Source organism: Marmota monax, unplaced genomic scaffold (genome assembly GCF_021218885.2).
Source record: "Marmota monax isolate L192 unplaced genomic scaffold, Marmota_monax_Labrador192_F-V1.1 WCK01_AAM20220418_F8-fsc00076, whole genome shotgun sequence".
Taxonomy (NCBI): Eukaryota; Metazoa; Chordata; class Mammalia; order Rodentia; family Sciuridae; genus Marmota; species Marmota monax.
In genome coordinates this window covers 8300582-8318112 of record NW_026692843.1, presented here as the reverse complement: position 1 = coordinate 8318112, position 17531 = coordinate 8300582, and the positions used below count along the sequence as shown (strand labels likewise).

Sequence of the window (17531 nt, the reverse complement as noted above, 5' to 3'; positions counted from 1 at the left end):
TAAGAATAGAGGCCAGAAATACACGTTAAAACCATAGGGAGCTAAACATGGTGACACACACCTGTCATCCAGTGACTCAAGAGACTGACGAAGGAGGATCACAAGTTTGAGGCCAACCTCAGCAACTTAGCAAAGGCCCTAAGCAACTCAGCAAGCTTCTGTCCCAAAATACAAAGGGCTGGGAGCATAGCTCAGTAGCAAAATGCCCCTGGGTTTAATCCCCAGTACCAAAAAAAAAAAAAAAAAAAGGCCATCACAAGGAAATGCACCATACCCCTATCCTCAGATACCACCCAGCACTGGCATGACAGAGGAGCTGAGCCCTGCATGCTGCTGCAGGGGTGCAAAATGGTTGTAGCTGCTGCAAATACACTGGGCAGGATGCAGAAGAAAACAGCCATCAGTTGACCACTTAACCAGCCCAAGAGCAGCATACACGCACCCATGTCCAACTTGCTCAGAGTACCAACAGCAGCCCCAACACCCGTCAACCAGAGGGCAGATATACTGTGCATCCACACAGCCATGAACCATGACAAATTCTCCAAATACACAAGAACACACAGATGGACCTCAGCAACATTGTATTCTGCTCAGTGAAAAAAGGTAGACACAAAAGAATCCCATACTGTACGATCCCATGACACAAAATCCTCAGTAAAGGCAAAATTCTACAAGAGAAAGCAAAGCAGGAGTTGGCATGGTGGAAGCAGGAGAGACTGCCTGCCATAAAGGGTTAGGTGGAAATGCTGCAAATCTGCATCAAGGGCTGATGGCTGTACAACTACAAACTTCTGGAAAATTCTAGAAATCATTTAATAGTTTGGCTATGCTGGATAAACTAATTGGTCTTTAAGCTGTACCTCAATGGAACTGTTTGAAGTGGAAAGGAAAAAATTCACTAGACCCTAGGAACCAAAGAATTTCCACTGACACCAAGAGTCCCCAGCTGCCCACAAAGTGCAAGGAGAGCCAACATCAACATGCCCAGCAAGGGTCCACTTGAGGGCAGCCTGCCTTTGATGTCTGGCCCATTTATATGACCCTCCCCAGTCTCCACTTTATCCTGACAGAGGGGGCAGGAAGCCCCCCAATCCTCTCCATTCCCGCCCTAACTCACTAGAGTAGAATGTCAAAGCAGGACACTCTGGCCCATCCCAAATGCTAGGGTCAGTGGCCAGCCCATGTGGATACAACAAAACATGAAGAACATTATCACTATCAACACGAAGCAAACATGACAAAGCAGATCATGGCACAGGGTGGAGGACAGGAGAGCAACGCATCTGTGACCCAAAGCCAGGCCCAAGTCAGTCCTGGAAAGAGGAGTCAACTCTACTGGACCAATAAGGGGCAAGAGTCCAAGGAGGGCTGGGATCGTGGTACAGTGGCACAGCATTTGTCTAGCACGTGTTAGGCATTAGGTTTGATCCTCAGCACCACATAAAAATAAATTTTAAAAAGTAAAGTACAAAAAAAAAAAAAGAGTTCCAAGAAACAATCTTGATACAGAGGCACACAGATATGGAAAATCAAATCTTGCTCAAGCAATAGGTGCTTGAGAGGGGAATGAGCGATCTGAAAGGTGAGCTGGGTGACTACAATGCAGGTAGCAAGCATCCAGAGAGCCTGGGTGCTGGAGCAGGCAGAAGGCACAAAACAGCTGAGCCCAGCAGATGAGGCTCCCCTAGGAGCAGCACCAGGCCACACAGCAAAGCTGGTAACCGTTAGCCACAGGCAGGTGTGCTCAGGCTCACTGAGCGGGTGGCCAGCCACCCAGGCAGCCCAAGTGTGTTGCTCAGCACCCCAGGGATAGAGCAAAGATGAGGCTGCTACCCCAGAGGAGCCTACAGATGAGCTCCCTCCATGGAAGTAAGAGGACGGGGGAGCTCTTGAGGAATACCTCAAGTGTAGAAACTGGAGTTGGGTGCAGACAGAGAGGGCAGATTCTGCATGGAGACTGGAGTCTGGATGATGGAGGGACAGGGGCAGTTCAGAGGCTGGGTAAGGTGTGAGGGATGTCAAGGAAGGCAGTGGACAAGCAGTCCCAACACACAGGGCAGTTCTGCTCAACACCCACCCACCTCTAAGATAGTGATAGTGGCCCACAGACTCGGCAGCTCCAAAAAGGGATCTTAAGCCCTTGTCGAAGAGAAGGACCAGAAGACAATCGAGGTCATGATGGCCCATAAGTGGGGCAGACATGCTATCTACTGAAGGGAAAGAAAGCCAGAGATAATCTAAGCCTGGAGGGTTCCAATGTGCTGTCCCCACACTCAGAGCACCTCACTGGCCAGGAAGCCCTTCTGTCAAGCACCAAGTCCAGTCTACCCGAAGCCCCTGACAGGGGCCCAGGCCCACTGTCGTGTCATCAAGATAACATCCTCACGTGACAAAGACACCAAGAATCCTACAGATAGCCCACCAGCAGGACAGCATCACACACCCCTACATCCAAGTGGACACTTCTCTAGTGCCATGTCCACTCTCCAAATCTCCTCTACAATTAAAACTCAAACTGGGAGCAATGTGGGCACCACAGAAGCTCTCACCCTCAGAGACCAAACAAACAGAAGACTCAAGAGCCTCAAAGATGAGAGCCATAGGTCCCAAGAGAAACTCACAAAACAGACCCATGATGTAGAAAACTATGAGCCAAGGACCAACAGTTAGAAGCCCCCTCCAAGAGCCTGCAGGGATGCAGCAGAACATGGTGACCACCATCCTCCAACCCCAGTTTATGTGAATTACTGCACGACTTCCACTGCTGGACTAATGTTCTATTCTCCTGGAGGAGCCAAGTGACCTGATGTTGGGCTCACATACTGGATGCTTGTTCACACACAGCATTGAGCCCAGAAAGCTTTCTCACACCAGGGAGTTTTTATGAGGGTCCTGAGCTTCAAGGGGCTCAAGGTCAGACTAGGGTGGGCCAGCTCAGCACTGCCCTCCCTGAAGAGCTCAGCTCTGGACGTTTCCTAGATTCCAATGCACGCCCCAAGCATAATCTATTCTCAGGAAAGAAGAGTCCTAGAGGGGGAGCCCACACATCAGAGTTTTTTCCCCGCACTCTCAGAGGTAACCACTTGGAAGGCCAGGCCTGGCCACAGTGGGCATCAGCCTCCAGCCTCTAAACTCCTTGCTTGACAGGCCTCTAAAGAGTCTGTCTGAGCAGGAGATGCCCAGGTATTCCAATTAACTACAGTGAGCAACAGAGAGTAGGACTAGTCCCTCCTGTGCTGGCCAACGGGGCAGGCCTGCCTTCTCCTTCTGTTTGACGTAGTAGTGCACATCAGAGGGACTCGCCAGCCTAGGTAGGGGCTAGGTAGGGGCTAGGCAGGGGCTATCCTCAGACAACTGTGGACAGCAGGGTGAACACCATGCAATTCAGGTCATTCCTGGACAGAAGTCACCTTCCAACTGGGGAACTTCCTTTCTCCCTGGGCTCAGGGCAACCTGCTCCCTCTCCCCTCCTTTCCCCACCTCTTCCATCCAGTTAAGGCCTTCCAAGGGCCTTCCCTCCAGCAGAGACAGGGCCCTCCCTAACTTCACTCCCTAACTTCATTGGGAGGTAGGTCTGGGTGTGAGGTTTCTGCAAGTTCTGAATCAGACCAAGCAAATCCACAGAAACACCCCACCACAGGCCTCCTGTCCTGAAACCAAGTAGAGGCCACCCTAGGAGCAGCACAGCTCCTCCTGTGCTACATCTGCTGTGAGAGGAGGCCCCAAGCCCCCACATGGAAGGTACTTCTTAGTGACACCCTGCAAACTGAGACTTCTTGGGGCCTCTAGGTGGACAGCATGGGCACACGTGCTCCCTATTCTCACAGGGCCATCCAGCAGTTCCACCCTGGAAACACTTGGTATTTCAAACACCCCAGGTGCCCAGACCCCTCCACATATCTAGAAGGGTGGAAACAGGACAGAGAGGGTGGTAGTTGACCAGGGAACACAGCTGCGCTCAAAGCTGGTCAGTGACCACACAGAGCATGGTCCTCAGACCATGATTCCCAGACATTGGGCAGGTTGGAGGGGGTATGAGCAGTACAGAAGCAGGTGATTGCCACATTTACTTAGAAATCCCAAACAACATTGAAGGCACCTAAGATGCCAGTCAAAGGTGATTCAGAAGTTATTCCCTGTGTCAGGAGAGTAGCACCAGTGATTGCAACAAGGCTTGGAAACTGTCTGTCTTGATCCTGCCACCCTGGGAGACAGGCAGAGCCCTGTCTTGTAGACTCAGGAAAGTGACCATAATTCTCACAGAAGAGTCTACTGCACTCTCAGGGCAGAAGCAGCAACGCCAAAAACAAAAACGCTGAGACACCTCCAGCCAGGCCCCGGCAGGGGACCAGGCCTGGGGGCAGCAGGAACCTGAAGCAGGGGCTAGGCCTCCAGCAGCCCCATGCTCTGCACCAGCTCACAGACAGCAGAGACAGACAAGCCCAAATCCCTTCAGAAGTGCTGGTCTTCTGCACAGGCTGGCTGCTGCACACAGCCTCACTCTCCCCGGCTGCAGCTCTCCACATAATGCAGAGAAAGGGAACCTAGGTGAGGCCCAGGAAGCAAGTGTGGCCAGGGAAAGGCAGCCAGTCTGGCCCCAGCACACTCATGCTGAGAGCTGGGTGAGGAGAACCAAATGAGGGTGTCCAGGCAAAGGAAAAAAGCCTTGGGAAAAAGGACAGAGTAACGAGTACTGGGGAGGATGTGGAAAACCAGACCCTGCTGGTGGGAATGAAAGATGGTGCAGCCGCTTGGAGAGTCTCGTGAATCCCCCAGAAGGCTAAACACAGTTACTGTGCGACCCAGCAATTCCACCACAAGGCACACGCCCCACAGAGCTGACACACATACCCACAGGGACTTGCACACCAATGCTCATAGCAGCAGTGTTCACAACAGCCAAAAGAAGGAACCAGTCCAAACGGTAGACAAGATGCAGCACATCCATGTGATGGGACAGTATCCATCCACAGTAGGAATGAAGCCCTGACACAGCCACAACAGGGTGACTGAGAACACCTTGCTGGGTGACAGCAGACAGGCACAAAGGCCTCCATTGTGATTCCATGTATGTAAAATCCAGAAGGGGAAGATCCATGGAGATGGAAGAGGCTACTGGTGGGCAGGGGCTGGGGTTTCAGGGAAATGCAGGCACCTGATAATGTACAGCATCTATCTGAGGTGACAATGTTTCAGCATTGACTAGCAATAGTCATGCAACTCGTGAATGCACTAAAACCTCTGAATTGTATGTGGCATGTGGATTCTACCTCTGTAAAGCCATTACCAAGCAAAAACTCCTTGCAGAAGGACCCAAAGCCTTAGAGCTTCTAGCAAGCAAGTAAGAAGGACTGACCAGGAACTTGCCACAAGGGACCAACCAGGCCTTGACAACAGCATAACACACAGGAGGAGGGCACCTCTTCAAAGGGTGACTGGGCCAAAACCATTTCTAAAACTATGGAATGAGTTCCTTTTCCTTGATCCCGCCCAAGGGCACAGGTTGCCTCTGGGAGCATGTAGCATGCCATGCTAAAGTGCCAGCTAATGCTAAAGTGCTCTGTGTTTCTGGGTTTACCTCTTTCTCTGTTTCAACTTCTGATAGTGAATATTCATAGGTAAAACCTACACAAACAAGAACTCTTGGGGTCCTCTGTAATTTTTAAGAATGGAAGGAATAAAAGTTTGAAGACTGATGTCTTGCAATGCATTTATGGCACACTGTCTGTAATGTCAAAGGACTCCACACAACCTGAAGACCCTCAGCAACTGCAGCCTGGCCATCCTGTTGGACATGAGGATGCCAGGAGTGTCAATGAGAAGAGAAGAGGAAACTAGATGTTCTGGAGATTCCAGGGAGTTAAGAACAAATCTATGATTAATATTTACATACACAAGCAGGGAGCTTGGCGGTAGAGCTTGTGCCCAGCACAGCAACGCCCTGGGTTCAATCCCAGCACCTAATAAATTAATTAATTAATTACATATGCAGTGTTTAAGAGGGGTCGCCACTACATGGAGAGGAAAAGGGAGACTTTCAAAATTCCAAAATCAGAAACAAACCTCCTATCACTGTGCATACTGTGCATAAAAAGAAAAATGTCCTCACAGTCAGCATGTCTGTTTCAAACTGGACACCTTTCTCCCCAGAATCAGACTCCCTTGGAAGCAGCTAAGGCATAAGGCACAGAGAAGAGCTTGCTTTTAACAAGGCTGAATACTGTGGGAGGGGTGTTTGTCAGGAGGGGCACATGTTGAGTGAAGGCAAGAGTCCGAGGATCTGAAACAGAGTATAAGCCAAGAAAGTAAAGTCTCCTTCACTAGAGAACCCACTGCTTTCACAGGGTTATATCTCATGAGCACCATCACCCAAGCCTCTGCCAAGGAGGGAAGCCCTAGAATGCAAGTGAGCCAGGCTTTGCCAGGTCACTGGGGGAAAAGGGGCACAGGGACAGAGCTCCACACATTAAGAAAAGGAGCTGGGCGTGGTGGCACATGCCTGTAATCCCAGAGACACAGGAAGCTAAGGCAGGAGGATCGCAAGTTGGAAGCCAGCTTTGTCAACTTAACAAGACCCTGCCTCAAAATAAAAGGGCTGGGGATGTAGCTCAGTGATAAAGTTTCCTGGGTTCAATTGCCAGTACCAAAAAAGAGAGAAGGAAACGGACAGATGTTGTTCTACTTGGCCTTGAATCTTAAGTCACCTTATGGAGTTACCCAGGTACTCTCTACTAAAACAAATGCTCCTTCCAAATGCAAACATAATGCAAAATTCCATATAGACTTTAAGAAAAAATAAAGATTCAGAGAGAGTATATCACTAAACAAAAGTGAATTAAGTTACCCATTTTAATACCTACACAGAGAAATATGTGTATACAGTTGAAATACAACAAGAATGCTAGAACTCAGAATCAAAAGATTACTGGAAAGAATGTTTGCACAGAAAAATTCTTTCCCTTTGAGACTAAAATGCCCTACCATGCTTAATTTTCCTGACATTTCTGAGGCTTTGAAGCCACAGTTAACGGATCTGAATCATCTGAACAAAACCATGTTACAGTGACATGTTACTGGAAAGCTTAGAATAGAATGCTAAATATACAAGCACACACCCATACAGGCTCTAGTAGAGAAGGATCACATATGAAACTACAAGTTGTCTACAACAAAGTCCAAAGGGAAACAGTCCATCTCCAGCAGGTAAGGATAACACAGATGCCTGGAAGTTAAATTACAAAACACAAAAATTGCGCCCACCTTTTATTAACAAAAACTACTAGCTTGGCACCGTGGCACCTTCCTGTAATACCAGCTACTTGGGAGGCTGAGGCAGGAGAATCCCATGTTCGAGGCCAGCGTCGGCAACTTAGTGAGACTCTGCCTCAAAAGAAAAAAGGGCTGAAGATACAGCCTAGTGGTAGAGTACCCCTGGGTTCAGCCCCAGTAATCTCCCCCCCCCAAAAAAAAAACCTAGTCTGTGCATGAACTCAGCTTAATGAAACTCCTCAACCATACTTGCTGTCAGTAAAGAAACACGAACATCCCCTGAAGTCTACATGAGGCTTGTATCTGCAGCACACACCTCCCGACCCTGGCACAGCCCCAACTCTTCACCTAGGGAGGGAGGGAGGGAGGACGTGGCTCCACAGCTCCATCTGTGACATTACCCTTTCTTCTTAAACAAGCATGCCACTTGGAGCCGCATTCTGCTTTATTTGGGTTGGCAGGGGGTGGCACCATGGCTGAAATAATGAACTAGGTCAGCCTGGGCCTGCTCTGGGGAGCTCCCAATGCACCCTGGGCCTAACCTGCCTCCTGCCTTCAAGGCAGGCTCTAGGGTTCCTGGGTGGGACTGAGGACTGGTTGGGGGGCTGGGCGGCAAAGGCCTTAGTAGCCAGCATCCCACTCTGCCCTTGATGAGTTTCTCAGCACCTTTTCCTACATAAATAAGTCCTCCAGAGCTTCCAACAGTCCCCTCATTCGATAAGCAAGGAGATCACAAGTTAGCAGGGGAAATGAGGGTACCTTACACCTCAAGCACCCAGGGAGAACGGGGCAGATGGACAGGGGCCATAGGATGGAGTTTGGGGACCCTGGGGTTCAGGGGCTTGGGGGCCAGGATTCAGTCAGGAGTTCCAGAATTTTTTCCAGGGTTTGTTGTGAGGTCTCAGGGTTCGGAGGCCAGAGTTGCGGGGGGCGGGGGTGCTAGAGACAGGTTTGAGGCCAGGGTTCAGCAACCAGGGATCCAGGCTCAAGACTCATGATTTCAGTGACCACAGTCTTGGGGAGCAGGCCAGGCTGGGAATCAGGGATCGGAACTCAAGCACCGGCGTCAAATTCAGGACCACGGTCAAGCCAGGTGGGGGGTTCGGTGCCCCCAGACCAGGCTTCTGGAGTCTGGATCGGGGCAGGGGCTGGGAACGGGCTGGGTCCTAGAGTTCTGGGCTCCAAGATCAGGGCCAGGGGCTAGCGGCCCTACACGGGTGAGAGCCGAGCTGGGGGCGGGCCCGCGGGTTTCGCGGCTGGGGTCCGGGCGCAGGGTCTCGGGCGCGGGGCCGCGGCCAGCGGCGGGGCGCCAGGGCCGCGCTCCAGGGCGGACGGCGCGGCACTTACGTCGTCGAAGAGCGAGCCCACGTTGGCCGTGACCAGCAGCACCGCGGTGCCCGGAGCAGCCGCCTTCCCCGCCATCGTGCGGGGCGGCGCGGGCGCTGGGCTGGGCGGCGGCGCCGCTTCCTGCGGGGCCGGGCCGGGGTCCGCGGGGCCGCGGGGCGTCAGCTGCGCCGGGGGGCGGTCCCCGGGCGCATCGCGGGCTCGGCGGGTCGGGCCGGGCCTGGCCGGAGCTCCGGCCTCGCGCTCGTCGCTCCTCACTGCTCCGCGGCCCCGCGCCCGCTCGCCACCGCGCCTCACAGCGGCCCGCGCGCAGCCATTAGACCCGCCGGGAAAGTTCCCGCAGCCGCCGCCGCGGACTCGGGCTCAGCAAGGCCCGCCCCCCGGGGGGCGGAGCAAGGCCTGCGCGGGGCGGGGCTGCGCGGGCTGAGGCTGAGGGATCTGCCTGCCTGAGCAAGGCCTGTGGAGGCCGGGCGGAGCCGGGGTGGGGCGGGGCCAGGGGTGGGCGGGGCCGGCAGTCTATGCAGGGGCCGCGCCTGTTGGTGGGGCGGGGCCTGCGCCGGGAGGGGCGGAGCCTCTCCGTGACCGCGCCGCGGTTTAGCCCGCTCGGCCTCAGCGAGTCGCGTCCCGCCCCCTTCACCGCGGCTGCGCGCAGACTCCGCCTCCGCACTCTTCGACGTCAGAGCCCGAATCCGACCCCTCCTTTTAAAGAGGCTTCTCTCTCTAGGAGCCAGCGGCCAGCGCACAGCTTTGCGGCTCCAAAAAGATCCCTGGAACTCAGAGACCCTTCCTCCTGACCCTGCAGCGCAGTGTAGAGCTGTTGTTCAGCTATGGTTCCGGCCCGTGGGGAGATCAGCAGGGTCGGGAATAGGCCGCGTCCCTGAGGGTTGGGGAGGCGCCTCAGTTCTCCCGGAGTCGGGTCTGCAGGGACCAGTCGCTCACCCCAGCCCCTCCCTGTAGAGCAAGTGTACGGGATTTTGCAACTTCCTAATATGACAACCGAGTTCCTGATGCTGACTACTTAAAAGAAATAGAAGGCATTTGTAGCCAAGAAAACACTAAAAGGAAAAGTTCTTTTAAGAGGCAGACCCTGAGTTAGAGGTGCTTTAGCAGCCAGCTGCTGCCCACATCCCGCACCTAGAGACAGCTCTCTGGGTCTGCTTCTCTGGACAGGATGAGGCGGCAGAGCTGGGCCAGGGTCTTTTAATTAATCACCACGCAAGTTCAGGGGGCTAGGCAAGAACAAGGTGGTGCTGGGGCAGAGACCTTCGTGCTGGGGGTGACGGGGAGCCATGCCCAGTCTGAGGCCTGAGGCGGATCCACCCTGAAAATGTGTATAATATTTAACAATGTTAATATTTTTTCACACCCGGACTTTAAAATGGATATCTGATACTGGGAGCCCAGCTCCAGGCGCACAGCCGTGTGTCAGGGCCATGCTCAGGGCCACCATGCTGGACAAGGTCACTCCAGAGTTTTTCAGACACAGATGTGGGGGTGGAGGATGCCCACCGAGAAGAGACAAGGCGCAGGGGCCCGCGCGCACACACACATACACACACACACACATACACACACACACACACACACACAGCTTTCCCCCTCTGACTCCAAGGAGGCCACCCTCAATTGCTGAGAGCATAGTAGTGTCCAATGGTATATCATGCTCATTATGTTCTATTAAAAAAAAAAAAAACAGCACCTGTAGGGGTGAGGGTGATGGCTGGGCAGGTTGGTGAGCCACAAATTGGTAGGTGGCAGGCCAGAGAGCAGTAGGCATCACCGCTTTGAGATACTAAATCCAAGATTTCTGCTTACACTGACCACCAACCTGATTCCACCAAGATCCATTTGATTGATAGGTGTTCACTTTGTTCGGTATGTAACTGCCTCGGACTGAATTACATACTCCCCAAATTCATGCATTTAAGCCCTAGCCCCTGGATGTGAATATGTTAGGAGATAGAGCCTATCTAGAGATAATTGCCATTAAATGAGGTTCTAAGAGTGGTACCTGATCCAAAAGGACAGAGTCCTTTTAAAAGGAGACATAAGAGAGCTCATGTGCTCTCTACCCCTTCATTCATTGCACACTAAGTCCTGGAAGTACACAGGGAGCAGATTTGTCTCACAAGTCAGGAACCTTACAAATGTAAGGGCATTGCTGAGGTCTGGGCCTTGTTTACAAGAGGTGGTATCACCTTCCTGTTCCCCTTCAGCCATCTTCTCCCAAGCAACCCAGCACACCCTGGCCAAGTTGGGGTAGCATATCCAGCCTTTCTGGTCCTCCTTCCTTCTCTAGCTAGCCCTCTTTGAAGCGGCAATCTCCTCTCCTTCCAAACACTTACTCAAGACTCAGCACCCTCACAGTCCTCCTGTTACCGCTGGTGACCGTGACGAGTCCTTGCTTCCCCAATGTTGAAGTATAACACCAGAGAAGCACGCCGAGGCAAGTTTAGAGTGGAAAATAGAAGTTTATTAAAGGACAGCAGAAAAGACTTCTCCCGGTGGAAGAAGGGGACCCAAGAGATGAAATCCGTGGAAGTCCGGTTGTCTCTCCATTTTATAGTTTCTTTCAGTGATGGCATGTAGGTGGGAAGGCCCGAGGGGTGGGACACAGGTGGGCCAAAGAAGTAATCTGGGCACTTCTGAGTCAGCATCTTCAAGTTGCTGTTCATTAACACTTCTTTGGGATGGGCTATCTTCATGTTTGCTGGGGGCTGTTTATTAACACTTCTTTGGGCTTTTCCTAGACTTCATTAACATTCCGAGAGTTGCTCAACTTTTCCGCAAATTCATTCTCAACATGGCCTCCATTTTAGATTTCACTCGATATTAGACCCAATTTACCTATCTACACTGACTACCTAACTTTAAATCTGGCTTCACTCCTGTCCCCCCTTCATGTGTCCATTCTTAAAGACTCCAGCACCTGTGTGGGTGGTCCTAGTCTCTTGCTGATCCCACTTCAACACCACTGCTAAGGTCATATGCCCATTCTTCTCAACAACAATAACCACACCTTGTCCTAGTCCAAACTCCTAATCCTCTCTGTACTCCCTCTCCTTCAAGTTCACTTGTATGGGACCTGTTGACCTCCAACCTGCTGTTGTTCCCACCCCTTCATTAGCAGTCACCCCCAGCACACACACCTGCACACACAAACATGCGTGCACAAGCCTCTGCTTCCTGCCTTACTGTGCTCCTCCTGGGGGCAGAATCACCCCCATGGATCCCATCCCTTGCTTCTTCCTGTCCCCTTCCCTTGCCTGTCTGGTTCCCAAGACTGATACCTGAACTATCCTCTTCTGTTGAGCTTGCTCTAAATTAGACAAAACCAAACTAGAGAAAAACTAGAGAGCTAAATTGGAGAGCACTCCACTCCCACATCCCCGGCTTCTTCCACAAGTGCCCTTGTCATTCAAAGATATTGGTTGTTTCTACTTGCCCCTCTCTCAAAATCACTTGCCACCACTGATAGATGCCCTGGCACTTCAATGAGGAAGGACTGACAGACTGCAATCTTCCTGCCTAGTCAATAGCCCCCCAACATCTGGCAACCTCTCTGTACTTCCTGGGTCCTGCTGCACAGATGAGGTGCCCACCCCACCCAAGGCTACCCACTCCTGGTCCGTGCCATCAGCCTGTAGGCAGTCTCTTTGACTCGGTTCCTATAAAAAAAATCTTCCTTCACCCTACACAATTCCCTTCCCTTGCACCTTACTGCTGCCTTGCTGTGAGTCTTGCTCCAAGTCTCCCAGAGTCTCTGCCTAGCATGCCAAAGTACCATTCTCTTCCAGACCCTCAACTCAAGCTCTGCATGCCCACACCCCACCAGGGACCCTCAGAGAGCTCCCCAGGCCTGCTCTCAGCCAGTCTCCCATCATGACTGACCTCTAACTCCCTCCTGGCATGTATGACATTCCTGCTCTCTGCCCCTGCCATTAATGACCACATCTGTGGTCTCCTTGACTGGGGTTCTGAGGTCCTGGTGTCCTAGGTCTTTGTCCTGCGTATGTCCTTCCTGGGGCCACACTTCCTCCTGGTTGACTTCATTGGGCACACCCCTTAGATCTTGTCACCATGCCTGACTGCTGCACTGGAAGGGCCGTGTCAAAGCCACAGTGGAAACATTCCTGATTCACACATTTCTTCCGGAGCCTCAGACTTCAGAACGCCAGCTTGATGACACACCAGCCTCACAGCAGCTCAGGGCCTTGGCATGGTGTCTCTCTGTCAGCCTGGCAGGCTTCCTTTGTCATGATGCCCCTTCCTCCATGGGCCCTGCACCCACCCACTCACCATGCCCTGCTTACCCCATCACACCACAGTCTATCTCACAGCCCTTGTCACCTGCCACCTCCCTGGCCTACTGTTGGCTGCATCCCCCACCCCTTAGGATCAACAGCTTGAGAGTGGCCTCCTTGATCTTATGTGGCTGTCATACGGAAAATGCTCAATAAATAGTTATCATGTGTATTGGTGACATGTCAGGCCCATCACAGAGCTGGGTCCAGTGTGGTCCAATCTTCAGAAAAACACTGAGCACTTACATCCCCCAAGCTAAGAGATAAAATCAGGGAAAGAAGGAGCTCTTTGCCCTGTGCTTTTGCTCCCGTCTGAACATCATCCCAAGTCTCCTGTGGTACCTATGCCAAGACAATGAGAAGGGCTGCCTCCCAGGTTCAGCAAGAGCAGCCCAGCCCCCCTGGTCTGCCCAGGGCTAAAGATGGCAGTGGAGGCCGTGGGTGGCTCTCTCCTCCTGCTGCTGTGATGTCAATCCTGCTTTAGTCCTGGCCACTAGCCTCAATGCTCTTGGGCTCCCAGGAGGGAAATTTGGCACAAGTCTTTTGTTAAATAGCAATATGTTGTAATGTTTTTAGAAAGTTTACATTAGAGTGGCCACTAAACATCACATCTTTACTTATTCAAAGATGGTACCAATTTATTTATGGATTCAGAGTTATCAAAAGGTTTAGGGGTTTTGAACCTGAACTCCTCAAGGGTATCCACAATCCTATTTAAAAGTCATCCTTCAGGGGCTGGGGCTGGGGCTCACTGGTAGAGTGCTTGCCTAGCATGTGTGAGGCACTGGATTCAATTCTCAGTACCGTGTACAAATAAATGAATAAAATAAAGGTTTGTCAACATCTAAAAAAATTTTTTTAAAGTCATCCTTCAGCATATATATGTATGGCACTCTTAGCTTCAAAGCACGTTTCAATCATATAATAAGCAAACTTCAGGATTCCTGCAGAGGAGACCAGCTTTATACCACTGTATACCAAAATGCTTAGGCTAAGTTATTCGCTCAAGATAATTCCTGTAGAGAGAGAACCTGGCCAGATACACAGTGAAGAGAATCCAGGGCCTGGTCCTCTTTGGGAGAGACTGGCCTCCATCACTTGAGCCAATAGTAAGCTAATGGCACACTTTCTACTGGACCTGGGACCAATCTGGAAAAGGAGGACTTTTCCTTCTGAGTTATTTGGATACTTTCCTTGTTTGTCAGTAATAGTTATCCTCTCATAGGTACCAGTTGTGTATGAGGGGTTCACCATCCTCATTTCTAATCCTCACAACTGTCTCATGAGATGTTTTTGTTTCATGAATGAGAAAACTGAAGCTGTCAGATTAAGAAGTCTGCCACCCTCACACAGCCTCTAAGAGAGTGAGCCAGGGCAAGCCCTGGGGGACTCCAGGCCAGCTGGTCCCCGCAGCACCACACAGCCTAAACCTGCGCACACACACACGTACTACTCAACCATGCCCTCGACACATCGTCAGGTGCTTTGTGCTGCACCACGCAGACACCCAGGAGGAGATGGTCAAGACAGAAGACCTGTCCCAAAAAAGCTGAGTCTGCAGTCAACACAGCCTGCCTCCAATGATGCGAGTGTACCCCAGCTTCCTGAACTTGTCCTCACAAGTCAAGAACATCAGGGAACTATGGAATGGCACACAGTCTGGCAAGAGGGACACTCCACAAATGGAGCACAGTGGCTGCTTTGAAGGTGCCTCTTGATTCTGTTTGTCCAACAGTGAGCCCTGGGATCCTGCCATACACACAGCTTGTCTCCTTTCACACCAAGGCTACAGCGACACTGTTTCCTGATGCAACCACAGACCCTTCCTACGGGTTTTCCATGCCAGTGTAGTGTCACCTGATAGAAACACTGAGATTCACCGACCAGTGAATTTGAAAGTTTAGATTGGTTCCAATAGTACATGATTTTAAAATACTATGATAAACATCCTTGTACATGAAGCATTTTTGGTTTTTAGGATTTTTTTTTAATTGTAGATGGAAACCTTATCTTTATTTTATTTATTTTTATGCGGTTCTGAGTATCGAACTCAGTGCCTCACACATTCCCAGGCAAGTGCTCTACCACTGAGCCACAATATTGGCCCCTTTAGGATTTTTTCCCCTTAGGTTAGAGTCAAATAATATGTTAAAAGACATGAAAGGGCCAGGGTGCAGCTCATAGGTACAGCATTTACCTAGCATGTGCAAGCCCCTGGGCCAATATCTAGCGTCCCACACACACAGCATGAAAATGGAAATGTGTGAGGTGCAGATAAAGCAGTGCTTAGAGGGAAATGCATAGCTTTAAAAGCTTATTTCAGAAAATAAATGACATATAGTTCCAAATTAAAAAGCTAAAAGAAGAAAGCAAATTAAAGTCAAAAAGGAAATAACAATGACAAGCATTAAATCAATGAAATATAAAGCAAGCAGAAACTACATAAAATTTAAAGACTGGTTCTTTTAAATAATTGATAAAATTAATAACCAATATCTAGAATGACCCAAGAGAGAGAGAGACAGAGAGACAGAGACAGAGACAGAGACCAAATGACCCAAATACGAGGGAAAGGTAACACTATAGACCCTACATGCTTCATGAGGAATGAGAGAACACTGTGGATAACTTTATACCAATAAAACTAACAATTTAGATGAAATGGGCAATTTCCTTGAAAAGCACAAATTACCAAAGGCCATCCGCGAATAAATGATCTGAATAGCACTCTATTAAAATTTTGAATCCATGATTTAAAATTATCTCACACAACCAGACCCAGTGGCACACACTTGTAACCCCAGTGACTCAAGAGGCTGAGAAAAGACAGGAGGATCACAAGTTCAAGGCCAGCCTCAGCAACTTAACCAGACCCTGTCTCAAAATAAAAAATAAAAAGGGCTGGGGATGGAGCTCAGTGGTAAAGTGCCCCTGGGTTAAATCCCCAGGACCAAAAAAAGAAAGAAAGAAAGAAAGAAAAGAAAATTTTAAATAAAAGATAAAATCTCCTTAAACATATACACAGCTCTAGGCCCAGGTGACTCAACTGGTAAATCCTGTCAAACACTTAAGGCATAAATAAAGCAATTCTATACAAACTTTTCCAGAAAAAAAAAAAAGGAGGGACCATTTTCCAACTCATTCTATGAGGCTATATTTCCCTAATACCAAGACAATATCAAAAAAGAAATTCTTGCTCTTTTTTTTTTTTTCAGGCATCTGGGAAGATGGCAGACATCCAGACGGATCGTGCCTACCAAAAGCAGCTGATATCTTTCAAAACAAGAAGGTCCTGCTGGGAGCAACTGGGGAGGAGAAACTCCCTCGATACTATAAAAATATTGGCCAGTGCATCAGGTCACCAAAAGAGGCCATTGAGGCACCTACATTGAAAAGAAATGCCCCTTCATGGTGATATTTCTATCCAAAGGAGGATCCTGACTGTTGTGGTGACCGAGATGAAGATGCAGAGGGTCATCGTGATCCCCCAGGACTACCTCCACCACATCTGCACATACAATTGCTTTGAGAAGCGCCACAAGAACATGTCTGTGCACTTGTACCCCTGCTTCAGGGATGTCCAGATCAGTGACAACATCATAGTGGGCGAGTGCAGCCCCTTGAGCAAGACAAGTGTGCTTCAATGCACTCAAGGTCACCAAGGCTGCTGGCACCAAGAAGCCGTTCCAGAAGTTATGGGACTGGATGCCTGCCCACCCCCCAAAGCAAAATAAAGTTATTTTCTAATCTAAAAAAAGAAAAGAAAAGAAAGAAACTCATGAACCAATGTCACTCATAAAGACAGTAGCAAAAATTCTTAACAAACTAATTGTAATTCTGATCAATATGTAGAAGGAATATACCTCATTCTCAAGTAATGTTGACCCAAGATTAGATTACATCCAAGACTCTTAACTCACATTAATAGAATCAATGCAATTAATTAATCCATTAATATTGATTTACTTAATCTATTAATATAAATATAGTTATGAATTAATGTAGTTCCTATTAATAAATTAAGAGGAAATTATATAATCAGGTCAATAGACACAAAAAAGAAACTTGACAAAATTTAACATCCCCTTATGATTAAAAACTCACTACAAATGAAAAAATAAAGGAACCTTCCTAAATCTGGTAAGATTTGCCTCTGAGAACATGGTGACTGGTGCTAAAGGCAATATACTCTCTCCTAAGGTTGGAAACCAGGCAAGGACATGCACTCTCACTTCTGCGGCTCAACCCTGTACTGAAGGCCCCAGTTTGAACAATAAAATAAGAAAAAGAAACATAAAGCATGCAGATTGAAGAGGGAAAGGAAGAGCTAGCTGTCTTTGTTTTCAGGCAACACAATCTTCTGATAGAAAATTCTAAGAAATTTATAAAAAAAAATACCATGAGAGTGAATTTAGCAAGGTCATGATATGCATAAGTCAGTGCTCAAAACTCAAGGGTGTTGCCATATACCAGAAATGAACAACAAAGTGAAGTACTGGGTGCTTCCACTGAAAATAACATAAAACCTAAAATGTCTAGGAGTGAAGGTAGCGTAAGATGTTCAAAACTTACACAATGAGAACTATGGAACAGGGCAGAGAAATATCAAAA

The 17531-nt window shown here is 49.5% G+C and overlaps 1 protein-coding gene and 1 pseudogene across 3 annotated transcripts in view; one reads left to right on the top strand and one right to left on the bottom strand.

Moving 5' to 3' along the window:
- The window catches only part of Inpp5a (inositol polyphosphate-5-phosphatase A), a 177717-nt gene extending 168959 nt beyond the window's left edge, over positions 1-8758 (bottom strand). Inside the window, exon 1 of one of the 3 annotated variants that reach the window (XM_046448787.2) lies at positions 8620-8758. In XM_046448787.2, the coding sequence (XP_046304743.1) occupies positions 8620-8694 (75 nt within the window). In that variant the 5' untranslated portion in view covers positions 8695-8758. The remainder of the gene's footprint in view (positions 1-8619) is intronic. The other 2 variants (XM_046448788.2, XM_046448789.2) reach the window with 2 other exon arrangements.
- A 7389-nt stretch (positions 8759-16147) lies between these two features.
- LOC124095577 (small ribosomal subunit protein uS17-like) lies at positions 16148-16667 on the top strand (annotated as a pseudogene).
- Positions 16668-17531: the final 864 nt, after the last annotated feature.